The sequence below is a fragment of the Megalobrama amblycephala genome, linkage group LG10, assembly GCF_018812025.1.
Source record: "Megalobrama amblycephala isolate DHTTF-2021 linkage group LG10, ASM1881202v1, whole genome shotgun sequence".
NCBI classification, from domain to species: Eukaryota; Metazoa; Chordata; class Actinopteri; order Cypriniformes; family Xenocyprididae; genus Megalobrama; species Megalobrama amblycephala.
This window is the reverse complement of record NC_063053.1, coordinates 36,145,332-36,164,968: the sequence shown is the minus strand read 5'-3', so window position 1 is coordinate 36,164,968 and position 19,637 is coordinate 36,145,332. Positions and strand designations below refer to the sequence as shown.

The 19,637-nt window shown below is 35.8% G+C and overlaps 2 protein-coding genes across 3 annotated transcripts; both read right to left on the bottom strand.

Annotated features, from left to right (window-relative positions):
• Positions 1 to 50: 50 nt before the first annotated feature.
• LOC125276392 lies at positions 51 to 3,221 on the bottom strand. The gene is made up of 6 exons (XM_048203812.1): positions 3,032 to 3,221; positions 1,283 to 1,562; positions 964 to 1,088; positions 730 to 890; positions 415 to 637; positions 51 to 311 (listed from the first exon to the last, which is right to left on the bottom strand). The coding sequence occupies exons 1-6, from the start codon at positions 3,219 to 3,221 to the stop codon at positions 172 to 174; spliced, it is 1,119 nt and encodes a 372-aa protein (XP_048059769.1). The 3' UTR covers positions 51 to 171.
• LOC125277511 lies at positions 1,373 to 19,637 on the bottom strand. Of its 2 annotated transcripts, XM_048205923.1 has the most exons (16): positions 18,553 to 19,637; positions 17,772 to 17,979; positions 17,519 to 17,685; positions 14,628 to 14,758; positions 14,391 to 14,557; positions 14,118 to 14,203; positions 13,905 to 13,988; positions 11,039 to 11,153; positions 10,557 to 10,732; positions 9,429 to 9,650; positions 8,170 to 8,372; positions 7,700 to 7,828; positions 7,472 to 7,609; positions 6,947 to 7,178; positions 3,585 to 3,779; positions 1,373 to 1,511 (listed from the first exon to the last, which is right to left on the bottom strand). In XM_048205923.1, exons 1-15 carry the CDS (start codon positions 18,709 to 18,711, stop codon positions 3,627 to 3,629), a joined length of 2,370 nt encoding a protein of 789 aa, XP_048061880.1. In that variant the 5' UTR covers positions 18,712 to 19,637; the 3' UTR covers positions 1,373 to 1,511; positions 3,585 to 3,626. The 2 variants fall into 2 exon arrangements, with proteins under 2 accessions (XP_048061880.1, XP_048061881.1); XM_048205924.1 differs by lacking the exons at positions 1,373 to 1,511; positions 3,585 to 3,779 and having other exon boundaries at positions 7,002 to 7,156.

Sequence of the window (19,637 nt, the reverse complement as noted above, 5' to 3'; positions counted from 1 at the left end):
TGTTTCACACTGACTAAACATATAACAATGCCAGAATGGGTGTTGACCAAGACGTCTGTTTAATGTTCAGAGTGGATTTACATATTAAGGAAACAAAATCTATAAGGATGACCATAAGACAGAATAATAGGGACAACCAAATGTATACAGTACATTCCCTCATTAAAAAGATCATATCCAACACTTGAATTTGAAGAAGTCTTGCAGCTCCTCATCATCCACTGACTTGTCATGAATTCCAGCGTAAACCGTCCTGAGAAGATTGGTCATGAATTTCCCTTCAAGTGCTTCAATATATTTTTCAAGGCAACCTTTTCATGCAAAAGAAGATTTTTTTAGCATTTCAGGACTAATATTACCCAATTTGGTTGATTGATTGATCGATTGAGATGACAAGCCATTTCAGGAACTTACAGAGTCCCATGACTTTTCCATATGCTATCAGGTTGGGCAGTAGCTGAGGATGTTCATAAATCTCTTGTTTCATCAGAATATGAACAATCTCTCCTGTTATGAAGGCATCATCAAAGGTTTGTTCACAAACGGGCTTCAGCGGGAATCTACTGTAAATGTCCACAGCAGCCAGAGGATCATCCTTACACAGCAGATTGGCCAGCTCAATGTACGCATCATGCACCTAAAACGCATGTAATAGTAGTGAACCGCACTATTATGGTGTGAAATGAGCATCATTGCATGGTAATCAAGTTTGCCTTGAAGGAATCTCACCTCTGGAGCCATGTCAATGACTTCCCGGTACAAATGACATGCCTGTTTCTGTGAGTTGGCGGTTCGCGTCAGCGCCCTGGCTAAGCCTAGCCGTGGCAAATAGGACTTCTCATTCAGAGCTGTTAAGACTGTACCTTCATTGTCCTGCTTGCCAAGCTCCACTGAGAAAATATTGACTGTCATAAATATAGAAGATTTGTTTTACCATGTTAGCCATTTTAAGTTTGGCCAAACCTGCTGAAGTCAATGGTTTGTGCTCCTGCTCAGATTTACAAGATGTTTGAGCTTTAATGCTTGTTTTGCCTGGTGCCTTCCCAGCTCCGATACTCTTGGCAGTTAAAAGTCCTACTTTCCTCCCTCTGATGAAAGAAATATAAACGTAACGATCATTTGTGAATAAGAAAACCACTATTTGTAAAGGTACAAGAGGCCGTGATGTATTACGAATAGTCACATTAGTTGTTTCCTTGTCATTCCTGAAAACAATGTCTTTGGTCTAGTCAGTATTCACAGATATTTTTAGCCCAGTGCAATGAAATCTTGTCATGCTCACCTAGCAGCTTGTGGAGTCTGTTTGGCTCCTGTGGCTGTCTTGTTGACTCGTGTAGGAGCGAGGGTCTTCGCTGTGGATGTAAGGACCCCTCGGGCTGGAGCTACTCTGCCGGTCTTCTTCCCATCTACCGTAGCCTCAGATGACTCGATTGTTGGTTTGGCCTCAGTAGCTTCATGCTTGACTGTTTTGTCTCTTTCCGCAGCCACATGATCCTTCCACCATGTCTGCTCTAATTTAAACACAAAGCATTCACTAAAGAGATATTTATAAAGAACATTCCCTCACTAAAAAGATCATATTCAAAGTCTTGCAGCCCCTCGTCATCCACTGATTTGTCGTAACCTTTCCTTCAAGATTGTCTTTACTCAAAATTGTCTTTGCTTAAAGAATAAGTTAGACGATTTTCAACTTTGTATTGTTACAATGTTGGTAGTACATGTAAATGAACGGACTCTGTTATCCGCACCCAGATATCCCAGTTTATTTGTCAGCATACACATAACACTGTATCATATTTCTAGAATTCAGGCTGCATTAATTAGGTCAACGGAACTGGGAACACTTCCCATAACACACAATGAACTTGTTACATTGAAAGAGGAATCTATTATACTAGTCTGACTTTTTCATTCTTATCCTGAGGTTAACCGTAGTCCAGATCCAGACCAATTTGTCTCATATTTGATTCAAGGATTAGTTTACTTTAGAATGAAAATTAGCCCAAGCTTTACTCACCCTCAAGCCATCCTAGGTGTATATGACTTTCTTCTGACGAACACAGTCGGAGATATATCAATATCCTGACACACCTGAGCTTTATAATAGCAGTGAGGGATACGACTGAGTATGAGCTGAAAAAGTGCCTCCATCCACATCAATCCATCATAAATATGTGCTCCACAGGGATCCGGGGGGTTAATAAAGGCCTTCTCAAGAGAAGCGATGTGTTTGTGTAAAAAAAAAAATATCCATATTTAACAAGTTATGAAGTAAGATATCTAGCTTCCGTCTGACCACCTTCTGTATTCAAGATACGAAGAAAATGTAAACTGGTGTCACGTCAATTACACTTTTTCCGTAAGTTTAATAGGGAAGGTGTAGGATGAAGCGTAAGCTTTTTGAACAGCAAGAGTTTTGCACTTTCTTCGTAATTTGAATACAGAAGGCGGTCTGGCGGAAGCTAGATATTTTACTTCATAACTTGATAAATATGGATATTTTTCTTAACACAAGCTCATCGTTTCGCTTCAGAAGGCCTTAATTAACCCCCCGGATCCATGTGGAGTACATTTATGATGGATGGATGTGGATGGAGACACTTTCTTCAGCTCATACTCATTGATCCCACTCACTGCCATTATAAAGCTCGGATGCATCAGGATATTTATTGACATAACTCAGATTGTGTTCATCAGAGAGAAGAAAGTCATATACACCTAGGATGGCTTGAGGGGGAGTAAAGCTTGGGCTAGATTTCATTAGAAAGTGAACTAATCCTTTAAGTTTACATCATTGATTGTTATTTTGAACCTGTCAAGCACTTGCCAAGTGATGGTGATGATGATTTATATTAGCAAGCTCCAAAAACACCATAAAAGCACCATAATATTAGTCCATATGACTTAAAGAAAGAGAAAATGTAGTATTATCTCTGAGGCAGTAATGCCGCTGTTGTACTGTCCATCCCAGTGAAACGGGAGCCTGAAGGTGAAGCTCTTGATTTAACAGCCAGTCAGTCTATGTTCTGACCCTCACCGATGGCCATGAACTTTGGGTAGTGGTCGAAAGAATGAGATCGCAGGTACAAGTGCCTGAAATGTGTTTTTTCCATAGGGCTGATCCTGGGAGACAGGGTGTGAAGCTCTGACATCCGGGAGAGACAAGGAGTAGAGCCACTCCTCCTCTGCATCGAAAGAGACAGTTGAGGTGGGTTGGGCATCTGGTCAGGATGCCTTCATCAGTAAGACATGTCCAACTGGGAAGAGACCTAGAAAGCTCTAAAAGGAATAATCATCCCAGCTGGACTGTGAACAGCTTGGGATCACCCAAGAAGAGCTGGAGGAAGTTGCCAGGGAAGGAAATGTGGGCGACCCTACTTACCCTGCTGCCACTGCAACTCGGTACCAGATGAGCAGCAGGGGAATGTATAAATGGAGAAAAAAATACCTTGCTGAAAAATGTTTTACATGCTGGTCCCCAGCATGGGAAGCGGGCATGCTGGTGCATGAGTAGCACTATACCAGCAAAAACCAGCCTGGACTAACATGGAATCCAAGCTGGGTGAAATAACGACAGTACTTACTGTTAAGCTGCTCAGGTGGTTCTCCGGTCTGATGGGAACCTTCTAACTCAATGCTGGCCTGGAAACTGAGGCAGGCATTTGCAAGTGCTGCCTGACCTCTTTCAGTAGCTGCATCACTCTGAGCCAGTTGTGCCGAACCCAGCAGACACAGAGCGCGACTACAGCGGGGCGCTGCACTACTCCCATCTGACAGACCTAGACAGACCAGAACCAGAATCATGCACACGGTTTCTCTTATATAGTCAAAATATAGCTTTAGACTGCATCATGATTAAATCATAGCTTTCACCTCCATCCTGCCCAAACACACTTGTCTGGAAGTTGTGTAAACCATTATCGCTTTCCATCACTGGGATGAACAGTTACGGAATGAAGTCTTTTCTAATGAGCAGATGACTGGAATCAATTGTTTTTGATTAGGGAGACATACATATTGTGTACAGTTTGAGGGGCTTCAGGAACAGAGTTGAGAACCACTGCGCTAGCTAATTTATATATAAGTATATTATTCACTTAATATTATGTCAATAAATGTCCTTTGTAGAAGTGTTGAATATGATTACGCTCACTCCAATGCACTCAAAAAAAGATTTTTTTGATGCTGTTCAGTTTATTTAAACAATTTATTTTGATTCAACACCATTGTATCAGGTTTCTGGTTTAAATGTGATTGATTCATGTTAAATTGACTTGAAACGATTACTCTTTGACTTAACTTGATGTTTTTATATTGGAATAACATGTTTCAATCAAGTAAACCCAACCTGGGGCCCGTTCTTCGTACGTCGCTTATTACATCCAAGATCAAATGACACATCCAAGATGATATCATCGTGCTAATCATGATCCGGCTAATTGGGTTCTTCGAACACACCTGTTGTGTATGATTAGTATCGCTGGATTGAGTTATCTGAGATAATTGTGCGTTCATGTGTTGGCTTAAAAGGGGATATGTATCGATAGTAGAAACATTGATCAGCAATGCAGCGATTGGCTGGAGTCAAGATGGCAACGTAATGACATCATAGAATGAGAAAAGACACCTGACGAAAAACTTGACAAATTTCTAGACATTTATAAGGAAACAGCCAAGCGAATAAATGACAGAAGAACGACATAAATGTTAGATAAATGAAATGTGCACTATTTTTTTTTTTTTTTTTTACATGATTACCCAATTATTTAGGCTATATTCACAATTTCTATTATTTGTACATTCAATTTTTTATTTCAATGTTGTAATTAGCAACTAATTTACCTTTGAAGCATATTTGACAGCATTAATTAAAGTTTCTTAAGGGTCAAGATCAAGTTATCTGCATCTCCTGCGCTTCATCAAGCCACTCCCAGAATATATGTCACGGTTCAAATGCACAAATGCATGTATGGCATAGACATCTGTACATCATGTGTGTAAAACTCCAATAAAAAATATTACGTAATTATTCCCTCACGAATGAATCTCTCACAGAGTAAAACTGTCGGTGTCTATATTATGACACTACAAGGCATTATAGTTATTTGCAAATTTATTTTTAAATCATTATTATTGTCCCTGGTTTACATTAGGGTACTCTTGTGGGAAAGTAGCAGAGGCTGGGACAGACTTTAAACATCACCTCCGCTTAAAAAGATGCAATCTAATCCTGTTTACATGAAATAAGCCTGCTCCCGAGCAGGTTTGAGCTTACGGACCTGTTGCTATGACAGCAAGTCTAGGATGAGCTTCGAAGAACCAAACGATCCAAGATCATGCCAAATCGTCAACAATCAAATCCAGCTAACTGAGTTAGCGACGTACGAAGAACGGGCCCCAGGACTCAATCAAACAGGATTTTCACTTCCCATCATGCTTTGCAAAGGGGCTGAACTAGGAGTGGAAATGTTGAAATAAATTGTTATTTTAAGCAGTTTTTAGGAAGATGAGAAAATAGAATTTTTAATGTTCTATTCTGTTGGTATTTAAAAGTTTCTGTTAATTAATAGATTTAGGGTTACCATTGTGGTGAATTGTTGCACTTGTGCTTGGGTTGAGGACCTGCTAACAAATTTTCAAATTACTTTAATAAGAAAGTAATCACCATGGTAGTGCTCTGGGTTGCATTTCCCAAAAGCATTGTAATCCTATGTTGATTGTTAAACCATTGCCACCAATGGACTTATGATCAATTTAGGCTTTACAATGTTTTTGGTTAAGGCAATTAAGGAAGAATCCAGTATCACATCTAGATTTCTAACACAGAACATCACAAAAGCAAAAACAATTTATTTTCCAAAACATTGCAAATTAGTTGGGCTGACACTATTAAATTAAGCTATGCCCAACCATAGTAAATAAGTTGAATCAACCTTAATAAATTAAGTTGACCCAACGTAAGTACATTAAATTGGAATAACAGAATTGCATAATGCTGAAATAAAGCAACTTAATCATGTGGAAATCCTTTCCATGATTTTTTTATGTTCGTTCAAAGAGTTATTTTTTTGAGTGTGTTTAACTACTACAGTATCACATATGCAACTCTTGCATCACTCAAGTAACATACATTCTACAAACTAGCCCGGATCGGCACAGTTTCGCAATGAGAACCGCTCAGCCCAATGGTGAAAAGGGGGCTACTGATTAGTTTATTACTGATACTGATTACTGATTACCAAATTAGTTCATTATCTGTTCTCAAACATGCATCCCCTCCAAAGACCCACAGTTTCTTTCATTTTTTTGCAGATATATCATCATATAGCATGGCCAGTAATCTGATTAACAAATGAATGACTTTTATGAGCTGCATTTTTAGCAAATTATAAGTATAGTACTTATGAATCATAGTGGTTACGAATTGTTCTGACTCACTAACTGGGGTGCATTTCCCGAAAGTATCGTTAGTCAACTATGGTCGTAAGTCCCACTGAACTCTATTGGTAACGACGGAACTCGCAACCATATTTGGCTTTGGGAAACGCACCCCTGGATGGTTGTTTATATAAAGCATGTGTAGTTAAAGATTAATTGAGTGTTTATTGTTTAAATTAGTTGATTACTTAAGGCATTGTGAGTGTTATTGGTATTCTATACAAATTTAATGAATGAATGCAATATTTTGTTTAATATTTAATTTATTATAGTTAGGAACAAGTGTTGTATCTCATTTATGCCTCTAAACATTTGTATACATTTATTTCTAATTTCTGATCAGTTGGCAACAGGCAGTGAATGCAATTAAAATTTATAGGTACTGAAGCATGAAATAGCATTTAATTTTCAATAAATTTTTTCCCCAAGAATAAAAAAATAATTTTTAATAGAACCATTAAACCTGAAATGGAACCAGAATCGTACAATTATTAAGCACACAGTCTACCTTCTCCTGCATGTCCAGAAGCTCCCTACAGGGGGCGATAGATGAGAGCCGTATCAAAGCAGTGAGAGCCTGGCATCTCTTCACTATCCAGGGCTGTTTGCCTTCTCTGTCCTGCTGAATGAGGGCTTGTAGGAGAGCAAAATGAGCGTCCAGCAACACCCACTCCAGCTGCTGCACCACCTCACCTGCATTCACACACCTGCTGATGCCCTGTGCCGCAAGCCCAGAGATGCTGTTAGAATCAGAGAGATCAGGAACTGTTGTTATTATGTAGAGAGAATAATTAAAGGGGTCATATCTTGGAGAATCAAGTTCAAATCCTTGATCCTGAGATCAATTCAGTTCAATGTACGCAAGTGTCTCTGATTCATGACTACATTCATCACTTACTACATCAGTGCATGTTCATAAGGCCAAAAAACGTGCTTTTATTGTCAAAGATACTATTATTAAACACCAGGATAGCTAACATAAAGAGTCAAATGAGTCTTTTTAATGTGTTTCTTGTTTGTCTCTCTAACACACATGTGATAGACTTGCTCTGGACTCATGGCCTGGTCAGAGGAAGAGTACTTGGAAAGCAAAGCCGCCAAACTGAGACAACCGCGTAGAAACTGAGCGTTCACTACAGACAAATGACATCCAGTGTCCCACTGCTCTTGTCTGGAAAAAATAAAAGTGAAATTACAAAACAAATCTGGATTAAAACATTAAAAGTGACTGAATGTGAATGTGAATTCTCCTTTTACATACTCTTTGTGATCATGTGGGACAAAGAATTGACCCATGACGTATTCTAGGCCTTGTTGTAGGAACAACACAACCTGCTCAATGGACATGGTTTCCTCTTTCTGCTGCAGCTGAGCCAAGCCAGTATAAAACCTACAGTTAAAAACATGTTTGTGAAGGACTGACAATAAACACTGGCCTGTCCTGAAGTTATCCAGACCCAAATTAGACTTTTAATCTGTTCCAAAACAGTGTTTAGACACCAAAGGGCACTCAAGATATAAGAGTGCATGCAATAATGCATTGTGGATCAGACAATCCCATAATGTGGTGTTTCTCAGCTTCAGTCCTGTGGATGTTGTAGATGTCTCACTATGTGTTAAATTGATATTCTGGTGGTCCTGAGGACTGAGGTTGAGAAACACTGCCATAATGCATTGCTGTCATCATCAAACTATGTTTGTCTAAAATGTTGTGAATGTGATTGGTCAAACCTAATTGTTGGATGACAGGATTGAAGACCCAGTGCAGTCTGAAGGTGTTGCAATGCCTCCTTGCTTCTCCCCTGTAGTAGCAGCAAACGCCCCACGTGTAGGTTATATTCCCAGCTGTCTGCATTCAGTGACCAGGCGTCCAGATACTTCAGCAGGGCTCGAGAGAGCCAACACTTCTCATCAGACACAACACTGCTGCCGTCCTACAGACCAGACAAACACTACTGTGGCCACTGCAATGAAAGGAAGGCACACTTTCTCTAATCTCAATTATCTTTTTAGCACATAACATCTGCCAGAATGTAAGACAACAGCACTGTCACAAAACCTACTGAGCTGCCTACTTAGACAGCTTTCTTTATACCTGCCATAATGGGAATGGGGATTTTTTTTTTTTCTTTTGAAAAATGCTTGGAATCAGCAGTTTAAAAGGTTTTGGGTAATTCTGATATTAGAATAGAACCACATTTTTTTGAAACAACACCAATGTCTATGGTAACATCCGAAACAGTACAATGACCAGAAAAAACTTTACAGTTTAAATAATACATAAAAACTAAACATTTTATAAAATAATAAACCACATTTCAGCCCAATAAATGATTGTTTTTTTATGTTTAATTAGTCTGAATAAAACAATGGGCTGAATGACAATGCAAATACCCTCTCTGGCAGTAGATGGCGCAAATATGGAAAAGCAGAAATATAGCGGTTACCCTTGTACACAAAGCAGCACTGCGCTTATAAATACTACTTTATTAGGCATCAAAAAGAGAAAATGCCATTAAAACGTATCTGAAGGCAGTCAGTTCCCTTATATATCAAATCTCGGATTTGCATGAATCACATGAACTGACTATTCCAATGTTAAAATGTTGAATTTCATGTTTGCAGGTATGTAGGCATCATAGGAGCGCTTGCAAACACTAAAAGCTAAGATAGCTTCTAACCCAGATATCAAGATTGTGCCGGCCCATATCCGGCCCACATCTGGTATATGTGGAATCCACACGTAACAGATGTGGGCTGGATCTGGGCCGGCACAATGTTGCTGTCTGGGAAGTTACCTTATAAGATACCTTCTTTTAGGCCAATTCACACTGCTGGCTTCAAAAGCAGCCGATTAAGCAGTAGACAGCAAGGTAGCAGCTCAGTAGGTCCAACTCCAAGAATTGATAATTAAATTGTATAAACTGGCATCTGCTTCATGAATAATTAAAAAAATGTAAATGCTGATTGAGAAAAGGCAACATAGGGACCTTTCCAACTTTTTTTGATAGCCAGAGGAAAAGTGTCTGGATGTAATCTGCCTTTGCTGACTGGCCCTGCTGTTTGAGATCTTGTAACTCCATGTCAAGTGCTTTTAGCTGGTTCTCCATTGTCGGTGTTCCTGGAAAGCCATGAAGCCTGCAGATGGCCAAGATCTCTTCCTGCCTCCCGGCAGACTTGGCCTGGACAAGATCCTGGTCATCTTCCTCAGCCTGTGGGATTTCAGATGGTCAGTTACCGCATTATAACACATGGCTCTTTATTTGAGAACAATATTAGCATATGTGCACTGCTGATTCAAATCTGGTGTAATAATTAACCCTCTAATGTTCCTTGTGTGGAGGTCAAAAAATTACCAATTTTTTATTATTTCAATGAAATGAATGCACTATATTTTTGATCAATATTGTTTTTCATTTAATATTTTGACTTTTAGGGGATTCTAAGGTACTAAATGATATTTATGCAGTAGTTATAATCCATTAATTACCTGTTAACCACTTTTTTGAGCATATAGACCTGAACATTTTCAACTTAAAATTGTTGTAAATCTTGAATGCTTTGGAGCACAGACTTAAGTTTGGGCTCTTGTTTATTTTTATTAAAATGCACAAAAATTTTATATAAACTATGTATTTTCCAAAACATGTTTTACTATAAAACTGTGAGAAAATCAAAGCCATACATTTAAACAAATTGTGTTTCAAATTTGACATTGATATCTCAAAAAATGAGCTTTCAGTAAGATTTTGATTGAGCGCAGTACCAAACGTTTCCACTAGATGAAATTCGAAAATATCTTTTCGAATCATGTCCATGATTTTGTTATGTTCACAGCAAGTGCCAAAACCTTTACTAAGTTTCATTCCGATGAAGAAAAAATTCTAAAAAAACAAAATGTACTTTTTTTTTTTTAAGCAGGGCAGGGCAGAGTTTGCCAAACTTGAACTTTAGAACGCAGCAAAATTCACATGGGCTTGCGTTTCTGGTCTCCCACATTTGCATGCGTATGAATGGAAGTCAATGGAATGAAGTGTAGCGTGACCGACACTTAAAACTTAAGTTGCTAGTTTGACATTGACTCTCTAAATTCCAAACCGATGCCCACTATTTCCTACCTTCTTTCTCAGGCCGTACATCTCTGTTGTGAAGTAGTGCTCCTCTAGTGTCTGCCCAAGAAGAAAATGCAGTTTAGCATTGTGGGGTTTAATCTTAAGAGCAGTAGCGTAGTGGACGGCAGCCTGCTCCAGATGATCCAGTGGAGACTGTCCTGGATCACAGCGCATCACGTCACCTGAACAAACAACAGCACATCAACTGCTAGTAAGTTTGCTAGAGATTACCATTTCATACCGTCTACCATTATTCTTAAGAAAGCTATTAAAATCAATTCACAACTCAAATTTATTTAGTTGATGTTAATTATGTGTTAGGTGAGTCGGTGTTCCTTCAATCATTACAAAGTAGTTTGGTGCATTTCTCACTGCCAAATGTTGTTTCAGTGGACCCTATAGTGCTAACCATTTGTGCGTGGATCAATCCCAGACTTTATCAGGTGGAAACAGGGTCTCATATTCTATGTGTGCTCATAAGGATCTACCTGGATTAGGAAGCCATTTCTTGTAGAGTTTTAAGTGTTCCTCTGCATGAGCAATCAGATTATCTAAATCACGTTCTCCAAATGCTGTCTGCAGTCTTTTCTCCCAGTTTCTAATCTATTTGAACAAGAACAGCAAAGTTACTTACAGTTTCCCAGCAAACAGAAATATGTTCTAAGAACATTTTGCTAACATTCCCATTAAGTTATGAAAACCTTTTTGGTTACACTTTATTTTGTTCTGTTGAATATAAGTAATGTTGCAACTATATATCAACTAGCAGTCATTAGAGTATTAGTAGACTGTCTGCTTAATATCTGCAAACACTTTATTTTGATGCTCCCAACAGATATTCTACTGACTATAAGTAACTTTACAACTACATGGCAACTTATTCTACTAACCCCGACCCTATGCATGAATAATGTTTTTGTGCAAATTTTTTGAGAACATTAATAAAGACCAGATAACTTTTAACAAAAGTTCAGTTAATCTTACTGGAAGAATGTTTGTTCATAACTGTTTTTTTTTTTATATGTGTGTGTGTGTGTGTGTGTGTGTGTGTGTGTGGATATGCGAACATTAAGGAAACATTCCATTTTATCATTTTGGAAATATTACGGCAACATTACTTTTGAATGTTCTCTGAACGTTCTGAAACTAGTAGCAATAGGGCTGTGTGGTATGACGATATACTGTTATGCAGTATAAAATGTCCATCATCAGAGATTTTGCTCGTGTATATCGCGGTATGTAAATATATTACACTATTGACACTTCTGAGTGATGAAATGCATGAATGAGAATATATAAAGAGCAGGACGTGCTTGATGTTAAAAAGAGTTATAAGCGCAATATATCCAGAAAAGGAGCTTGGCGCTCGTGTTGACTGACACACGGTCAGAGTGCGCGCACAGAAAGCCACCTCTCTCAGAAGGTGATCGCAAATGTGGGACGTGCTCAATGTTAAAAAGTGTCATTAAGCACAATACCCACGTAGAAGGCGACATTCTCGTAACCTTGCACAACGTTCCCTAAAAGTTCTCTAAAGGTGACGAAAATTCCGAACCTTTACAGAACATTCGGGACATTCTTAAAACGTCCTCTTTTGGTAATGAAAGTGCTGCAGTTCAAGGTTCCTTATATGACTTTAGGGGGACATTGAAAATTGGTTAATTTTATGGTCATATAAGAACATTACAAACAGGACATTTGGGAAGTTAACAGAACGACCTATAGTAATAGTCCCCTAAACATTCCCAGAACATCCTGAATGAAATTTGGCAGATTATTGTAGAAGTGGAATGACTTATGTAAGTGAAACAGAAAAAAAGTTATAGAAGTTTAAGTTTATGAAAATGTAAAATGTAAAAATATAATATTTTATATTTTATATAAAATATATATTTTACAAAACAAGTTTTACTCTAAAACTGCAAGGAAATCAAAGCCAAAAATCTGAACAAGTTGTGTTCCAAATTTCAGGTTGATATCTCAAAAAATGAGCTTTCAGTAAGATTTTGTTTGGGCGCAGTACCACACTTTTTCACTAGATGACAACCAAGCTCCATTACTGACCATATAAAGGTGCCTCCATTTCCATATGTGGTTTGAGTGATCTGAACCATATATTTCCATTATTTTCATACAATTTATGAAGTAGACATCCTATATAGAAGTAGTATGGGAAGTTTGGCAGAATTTGATATGAATTCAGCCTCTAATAAACATAAAAATAACATGCTTGTGGGTTATAGATCGCCGCCACAATCATAAATGTATTTTTTTTTTCTATTAAAAACATTTTCAGACCTTTTTTTCTCAAAAAATTGAATGGATGTTATCTTTTGAACTCTTGGCATGAAAATAAACATGTTTCAACCAATCTTTAATGATTTTTCATGTTCATCACTATTTCAAAATAAAGGTCTGAACATGCCTTATGAGTATGAAAATATGCTTGTTGCAAATTGATAAATTACTGCTCCTCTGTAATTTATTTTGACATTCAGTCACCAAATATGTAAACTAGAGATTCTAAGCTTTCAAATGATATATAGTTTGTCAAGATTAGTTTAGGTTTAGTATAGAATATTACTGTTTTAAATATGTAATGGCTGTGGGCCCACCGGTGGGCCCGTGACAGTTAACAGGTAAAGTGACAGCAGCCTAATAATCCTGTTGCTCTGTGTCATTAATGTTAATCAAACAAAAGAGAAAACAACTTATTGCTCTTGACTGGATAACTTTTTATTTTAGCTTTATATTTAAATTAATATTTAATTCATACAGTGAAGACTATGCAATATTTTATTTTTACATTGGATTATAAAATTTCTGTACTAATTCTAACTACATGTTAAATAAACCTATTGTACCTGAAAAAAAAAAAAAATTGTTTAATTCTTATTTTTGTTATATTGTATTTGTCCTATTGTTTGTAATTTCCTTCTTTTTTTCTTATTTTTTAATAACCGAAATTAGATAACACAAAATAACTATATTGTGATGTATATCGTTATTGTGAAGTAAAATTTCTCATGAAATAAGAATTTGGTCATGTCGCCCATTCCTAAGTAATAACATTTAAAAAATAAACAAATAAATAAATAAAACAAGAAAGACAAATGTCCAACTAAAACATTTTAGAAATTAAATGTTCCATGAATAATTTATAATAACGTTTTTTTGTGCTAACATCTTGCGAATATTATTAAAGACCAGTAAACTCAGAATGAACATTCTATTAATGTTTAAACATTCGATTAATGAGAAAAAATTGTCATAACATTAGTCAAAGATCAGAGTACATTCCCTGTTTGCTGGGTTTAAATCTTTTGCATGAGCGCACACATGTCCTGTCCATACCTCAAGTGTGTGATGATTGGTCGTTATGTCCAGCTTGTTTGAGGATGCAAAATATTTTCTGTACCAGTTTGTTTGTGTAACTTCCTGCAGTGACACAAATGATTTCATAAGCAACATGAACGAGAGTAGAACTGAAACAAGTAGGACAGAAACAAACATCACTGAAGAGAAACAAATTCAGAAGCAGTGAAACTGTACATTCATCACACTGACCAGAGGATCTAGATCTGATGACGGTTTGTGACGACACTCTTTTGCATGTGCTCCGATCTCTGCATATCTCATCTGCTTTCTGCATCCTATGAAAAACCCATGCAGACATTATCAGCATACAGTTTTTTTGGACAATAATTATTTCTATAAATCTAATTTGCAACTTTTAAAGTAACAAAAAAATAAAGATATTACAGGCTTGAAGTCTGAACATTATTTAGGATGCAGAAGAAGAGAGCTTTGAAGGTTTTATTTTTGTACTGATATTCATACCACGATGTGAGAAGAAACATTTGACGGGAGCGTTTGACATTCTCTGCTCAAGCTCTGACTCCCGAACTTTCCACCCCTCTCCCAACGGACGCTCAGTAAATGGATCAACTTTTGACCTCCGTGTCAGCACGTCAATATATGGGGCTGAAAATACTGTCTTTGGTTCACTGCATACAAACATGACAGATAAACATGATAATAAATGAAGGGGTTTGACCACAGAAACACTGCTCTCACCTCTGATGTATTGACACAGGTTTGTAGAGGGCACTTAAAGATACAGGACACTCAAACTCAATCTGCTCTCTCACGTCACAGAAAGTCACGGCTAGAGGAATTTGCTCTCTAGTAATGTTTACAGTATACACCTGCAAAAAAAAAAAAAAAAAAAATTCTTGCATTTTCTCAGAAATAAAAAAATTAAGTAAAAAAATCTAATAAAAATACGGAAGAGGATTAGGGCCAAGCAATAATAAAAAAAATAAAACCATCTCGAGATTAAAGTTGTTAAATTTCGAGAAAAATCTCGTTAAATTTCGAGAAAAAAAGTCAGAATAAAATGTTGAGAATAAACTCGTTAAATTACAAGAAAAAAGTCGTTAAATTATGAGAACAAATTCGAAATTTAATGTCATTTTTCTCATAATTTAATGACTTTATTCTCAACATTTTATCTCGACTTTTTTTCTCGAAATTTAACTTTTTTCTCATAATTTAACGAATTTGTTCTCATAATTTAATGACTTTATTCTCATAATTTAATGACTTTATTCTCAACATTTTATCTCGACTTTTTTTCTCGAAATTTAACTTTTTTCTCATAATTTAACGAATTTGTTCTCGTAATTTAATGACTTTATTCTCATAATTTAATGACTTTATTCTCAACATTTTATCTCGACTTTTTTCTCGAAATTTAACAACATTTTTCTCATAATTTAACAAATTTGTTCTCGTAATTTAACAACTTTTTTCTCATAATTTAATGACTTTATTCTCAACATTTTATCTCGACTTTTTTTCTCGAAATTTAATTTTTTTCTCATAATTTAACGAATTTGTTCTCATAATTTAATGACTTTATTCTCATAATTTAATGACTTTATTCTCAACATTTTATCTCGACTTTTTTTCTCGAAATTTAACTTTTTTCTCATAATTTAACGAATTTGTTCTCGTAATTTAATGACTTTATTCTCATAATTTAATGACTTTATTCTCAACATTTTATCTCGACTTTTTTCTCGAAATTTAACATTTTTCTCATAATTTAACAAATTTGTTCTCGTAATTTAACAACTTTGTTCTCGTAATTTAATGACTTTTTTTGTCATAATTTAATGACTTTATTCTCAACATTTTATCTCGACTTTTTTCTCGAAATTTAACGACATTTTTCTCATAATTTAACAAATTTGTTCTCGTAATTTAACGACTTTGTTCTCGTAATTTAATGACTTTATTCTCATAATTTAATGACTTTATTCTCAACATTTTATCTCGACTTTTTTCCCGAAATTTAACAAATTTGTTCTCGTAATTTAATGACTTTATTCTCATAATTTAATGACTTTATTCTCAACATTTTATCTCGACTTTTTTCTCGAAATTTAACAACATTTTTCTCATAATTTAACAAATTTGTTCTCGTAATTTAACAACTTTTTTCTCATAATTTAATGACTTTATTCTCAACATTTTATCTCGACTTTTTTTCTCGAAATTTAATTTTTTTCTCATAATTTAACGAATTTGTTCTCATAATTTAATGACTTTATTCTCATAATTTAATGACTTTATTCTCAACATTTTATCTCGACTTTTTTTCTCGAAATTTAACTTTTTTCTCATAATTTAACGAATTTGTTCTCGTAATTTAATGACTTTATTCTCATAATTTAATGACTTTATTCTCAACATTTTATCTCGACTTTTTTCTCGAAATTTAACATTTTTCTCATAATTTAACAAATTTGTTCTCGTAATTTAACAACTTTGTTCTCGTAATTTAATGACTTTTTTTGTCATAATTTAATGACTTTATTCTCAACATTTTATCTCGACTTTTTTCTCGAAATTTAACGACATTTTTCTCATAATTTAACAAATTTGTTCTCGTAATTTAACGACTTTGTTCTCGTAATTTAATGACTTTATTCTCATAATTTAATGACTTTATTCTCAACATTTTATCCCGACTTTTTTTCTCGAAATTTAACTTTTTTCTCATAATTTAACGAATTTGTTCTCGTAATTTAATGACTTTATTCTCAACATTTTATCTCGACTTTTTTCTCGAAATTTAACAACATTTTTCTCATAATTTAACAAATTTGTTCTCGTAATTTAACAACTTTTTTTCTCATAATTTAATGACTTTATTCTCAACATTTTATCTCGATTTTTTTCTTGAAATTTAACAACGTTTTTTCTCGTAATTTAATGACTTTAATCTTGAGATGGTTTTATTTTTTATTATTGCTTGGCCCTAATCCTCTTCCGTATCTTCCGTATAATACCATGCCGGAAGAATATAACCAAAAATATCATTGACATTCACTGGAAAAAAAAAAAAAAAAAAAAAATTGGTGTAGGATTTACTTCGAAAAAATTTTCTATCAGACATTGCTAGTAAAATTCACAAATAATTACAAAGAAACAGCAAACAACACATTAAATTAAATGAGACATTTTGAAGTAGAAAGACAAAAAAAAAATGGAAGCATGTTTCCACCACGGAATACAAAAAATTTGAAAGGTAATTGTGACTTTTTACATTTTTTATCAAGTGCAAGTTATAAAGTCCGATTAGCGAGATATAAACGTGCAATTCTGAGAAAGAAAAAAAAGTTCACTCACAATTCTGACATTTTTTCACAATTGTGAGTTTATATCTCGCAATTCTGACTTTAGAACTCGCAATTGCGAATTTATAGGCCTATCTCACAATTGCAAGAAAAAAAAAAAGTCTGAATTTTGAGACAAAAAGTCACAATTGCCTATTATTATTATTATTATTATTATCATCATTAAACAAGCTTCCATGGAAAAAAATGGTAGCACCCACTGTGGTTCTTTTTAGGAGTTTTAGTGAGTTTAGTTGTGTAGTAGCAGGTCTTAGTTCTTACTTGAGAGTTGGCGCCATCTGCTGATGTCACCTTTATAATAACTTCTGTTTCTCCTGCATTTAACATGATGGATTCAGAGCAAGAAGTGTCATTGACAGCAGTCTGCATGCTCTTGTCTGGTGTCTGAGGATTCATTCTCACCTCACAACAGTCAAAATGTACAAGACCTAAATCACAGAAACAGAATGACCTGAATAAACTGAACAGCCATAATAACAGCGATTCTCAGAATGTAAGTCCTGAAATAACTCACATGAGTAGTTGTAGGTCGTTGGAGAGAAATCAGGCTGAAGTGAATGTCCTCCATGTACGGTCAGATCACTCAGCTGTGCTGCGCTGGCCGAGAGTTTGGTCACCGCAATACTATACATCTTTGTTGTGCCATCTTCAGAAACAACCTCAATCTCTACTTTATTTAATCCATCCTCTAGTTTAATGGTTTTGGATCCATCACCAAACAACTGGAGACATTTGATATGTAAAAATACCTCAACATATACATAAGTTCTTTATCTAGATATATCCCTATGTACTATGTATCTTTATATAGGCCCATCTAACAAAAATATGCCCTAAGAACGCTTTGCTAACGTTCCTATGATGTTATGAAAACATTACTTCTGAGTGTTCTCTTAACGTTTAAAATCAGTTTTTTTAAATGTTCCAAAAATACTATTAAAGACATTTGTTCAATTAACATTACTGGAAGAACTTTATTCATAACTTTGAGAATCTTGCCAGAACATTAATCAAAGTCATAGATCAACATACAATGTACCAAGCAAAACAATTATTTGGACACTTAAGGCATACTTAAAACGTTTGAAAGTAATTGCACTAGGGGCAAAATATCAAAGCAACTGGCAGTTTGATGTTTAAAATGAAAAATAAAACACTGTTCAAAATGTGTTGTGACACTGTTTGATTGTCAAATGTGTAATATGTACATAGTTAATAATGAACTACGCCTGTTGAGGCACATGATATTAGTCACACTTTAACATGTATATGTAGACACTGCTTTTCATACTTACGATATTACAAGAGGCACCGCAGTCACTTGTCTGTAGATGTAGAGTTGTGGTTTCGACACTGCTCTCAACTGTTGCTGTGTACTGGGTAATATCTGATCTGAAGGAAGGGTTTAGTTTTCCCTCAGACATTGCAAAATTATCTAAATCACAGTTATCCATCCTTCACAGTTTACTTATTTTGAAGTCAGGATGTGGAATACAGATTTGTTTTGTTGTAAGCGGTGTTATTTTGGCTTGAGTGAACAACCACGTTTAGGTGCACCCTTGTTGCCAGGGAAGCCAAACAGATTAATCTCTATGGAAATGGAGATCAAGCGAATAAGTGAATTGTTTAATGCATGATATGAAAACATGTTTATTCGACCTTTAGACATAATGGCATTAATAGATCTAAGATTTTAATAGATCTAATGTTTATTATTTAAACAAGTTCATATTTAACACATCTTCTAGTGATGAGAGAAGTGATATTTTATTATTATTCATAAATTCACACTTACAAATAATTGGATAGAGTAAAAGAGTATGCGTATTTGGCATGCTGTCCGAGGGGAGGCTCAGAATTCAGCCTGAAACCTGAGTACTCCCACAAAAAGGGCAAAACAAATGAGGGATAGCAGCCAGAAAACGTTACTGACAACCCTCCAAGAAATTGTATTGTATTGTAAAACTTTATTGTCCCCCTTAGGGGCAATTTGTTCTGCAGCATGATAGCACCACGTACAAGACAGACAAATACACAACATTAATAACACACACACACACAAAAAAAAAAGGTGAAGCACAAGGCTGATGGTGCGGTGTTCTCAGGGAGGTTGTTGGTCGCTGGACTGGGAGGACTCTTGCAACATCGGACGGGAGTTCGATACTGGATGGGGACGGTCATGCATGGGGGCAAGCTCCTGCGAGAGCAGAGGGGATGTCATTGCTACGGCAGTGAAGGAAAGGTTAGACGGAGAAACTGAGCTCCTACGGGAGAGGAGGGGACATCATTGCTATGGCAGTGAAGGAAAGGTTCAATGGAAAGACGGAGCTCCTGCGGGAGTGGAGGGGACATCATTGCTATGGCAGTGAAGGAAAGGTTC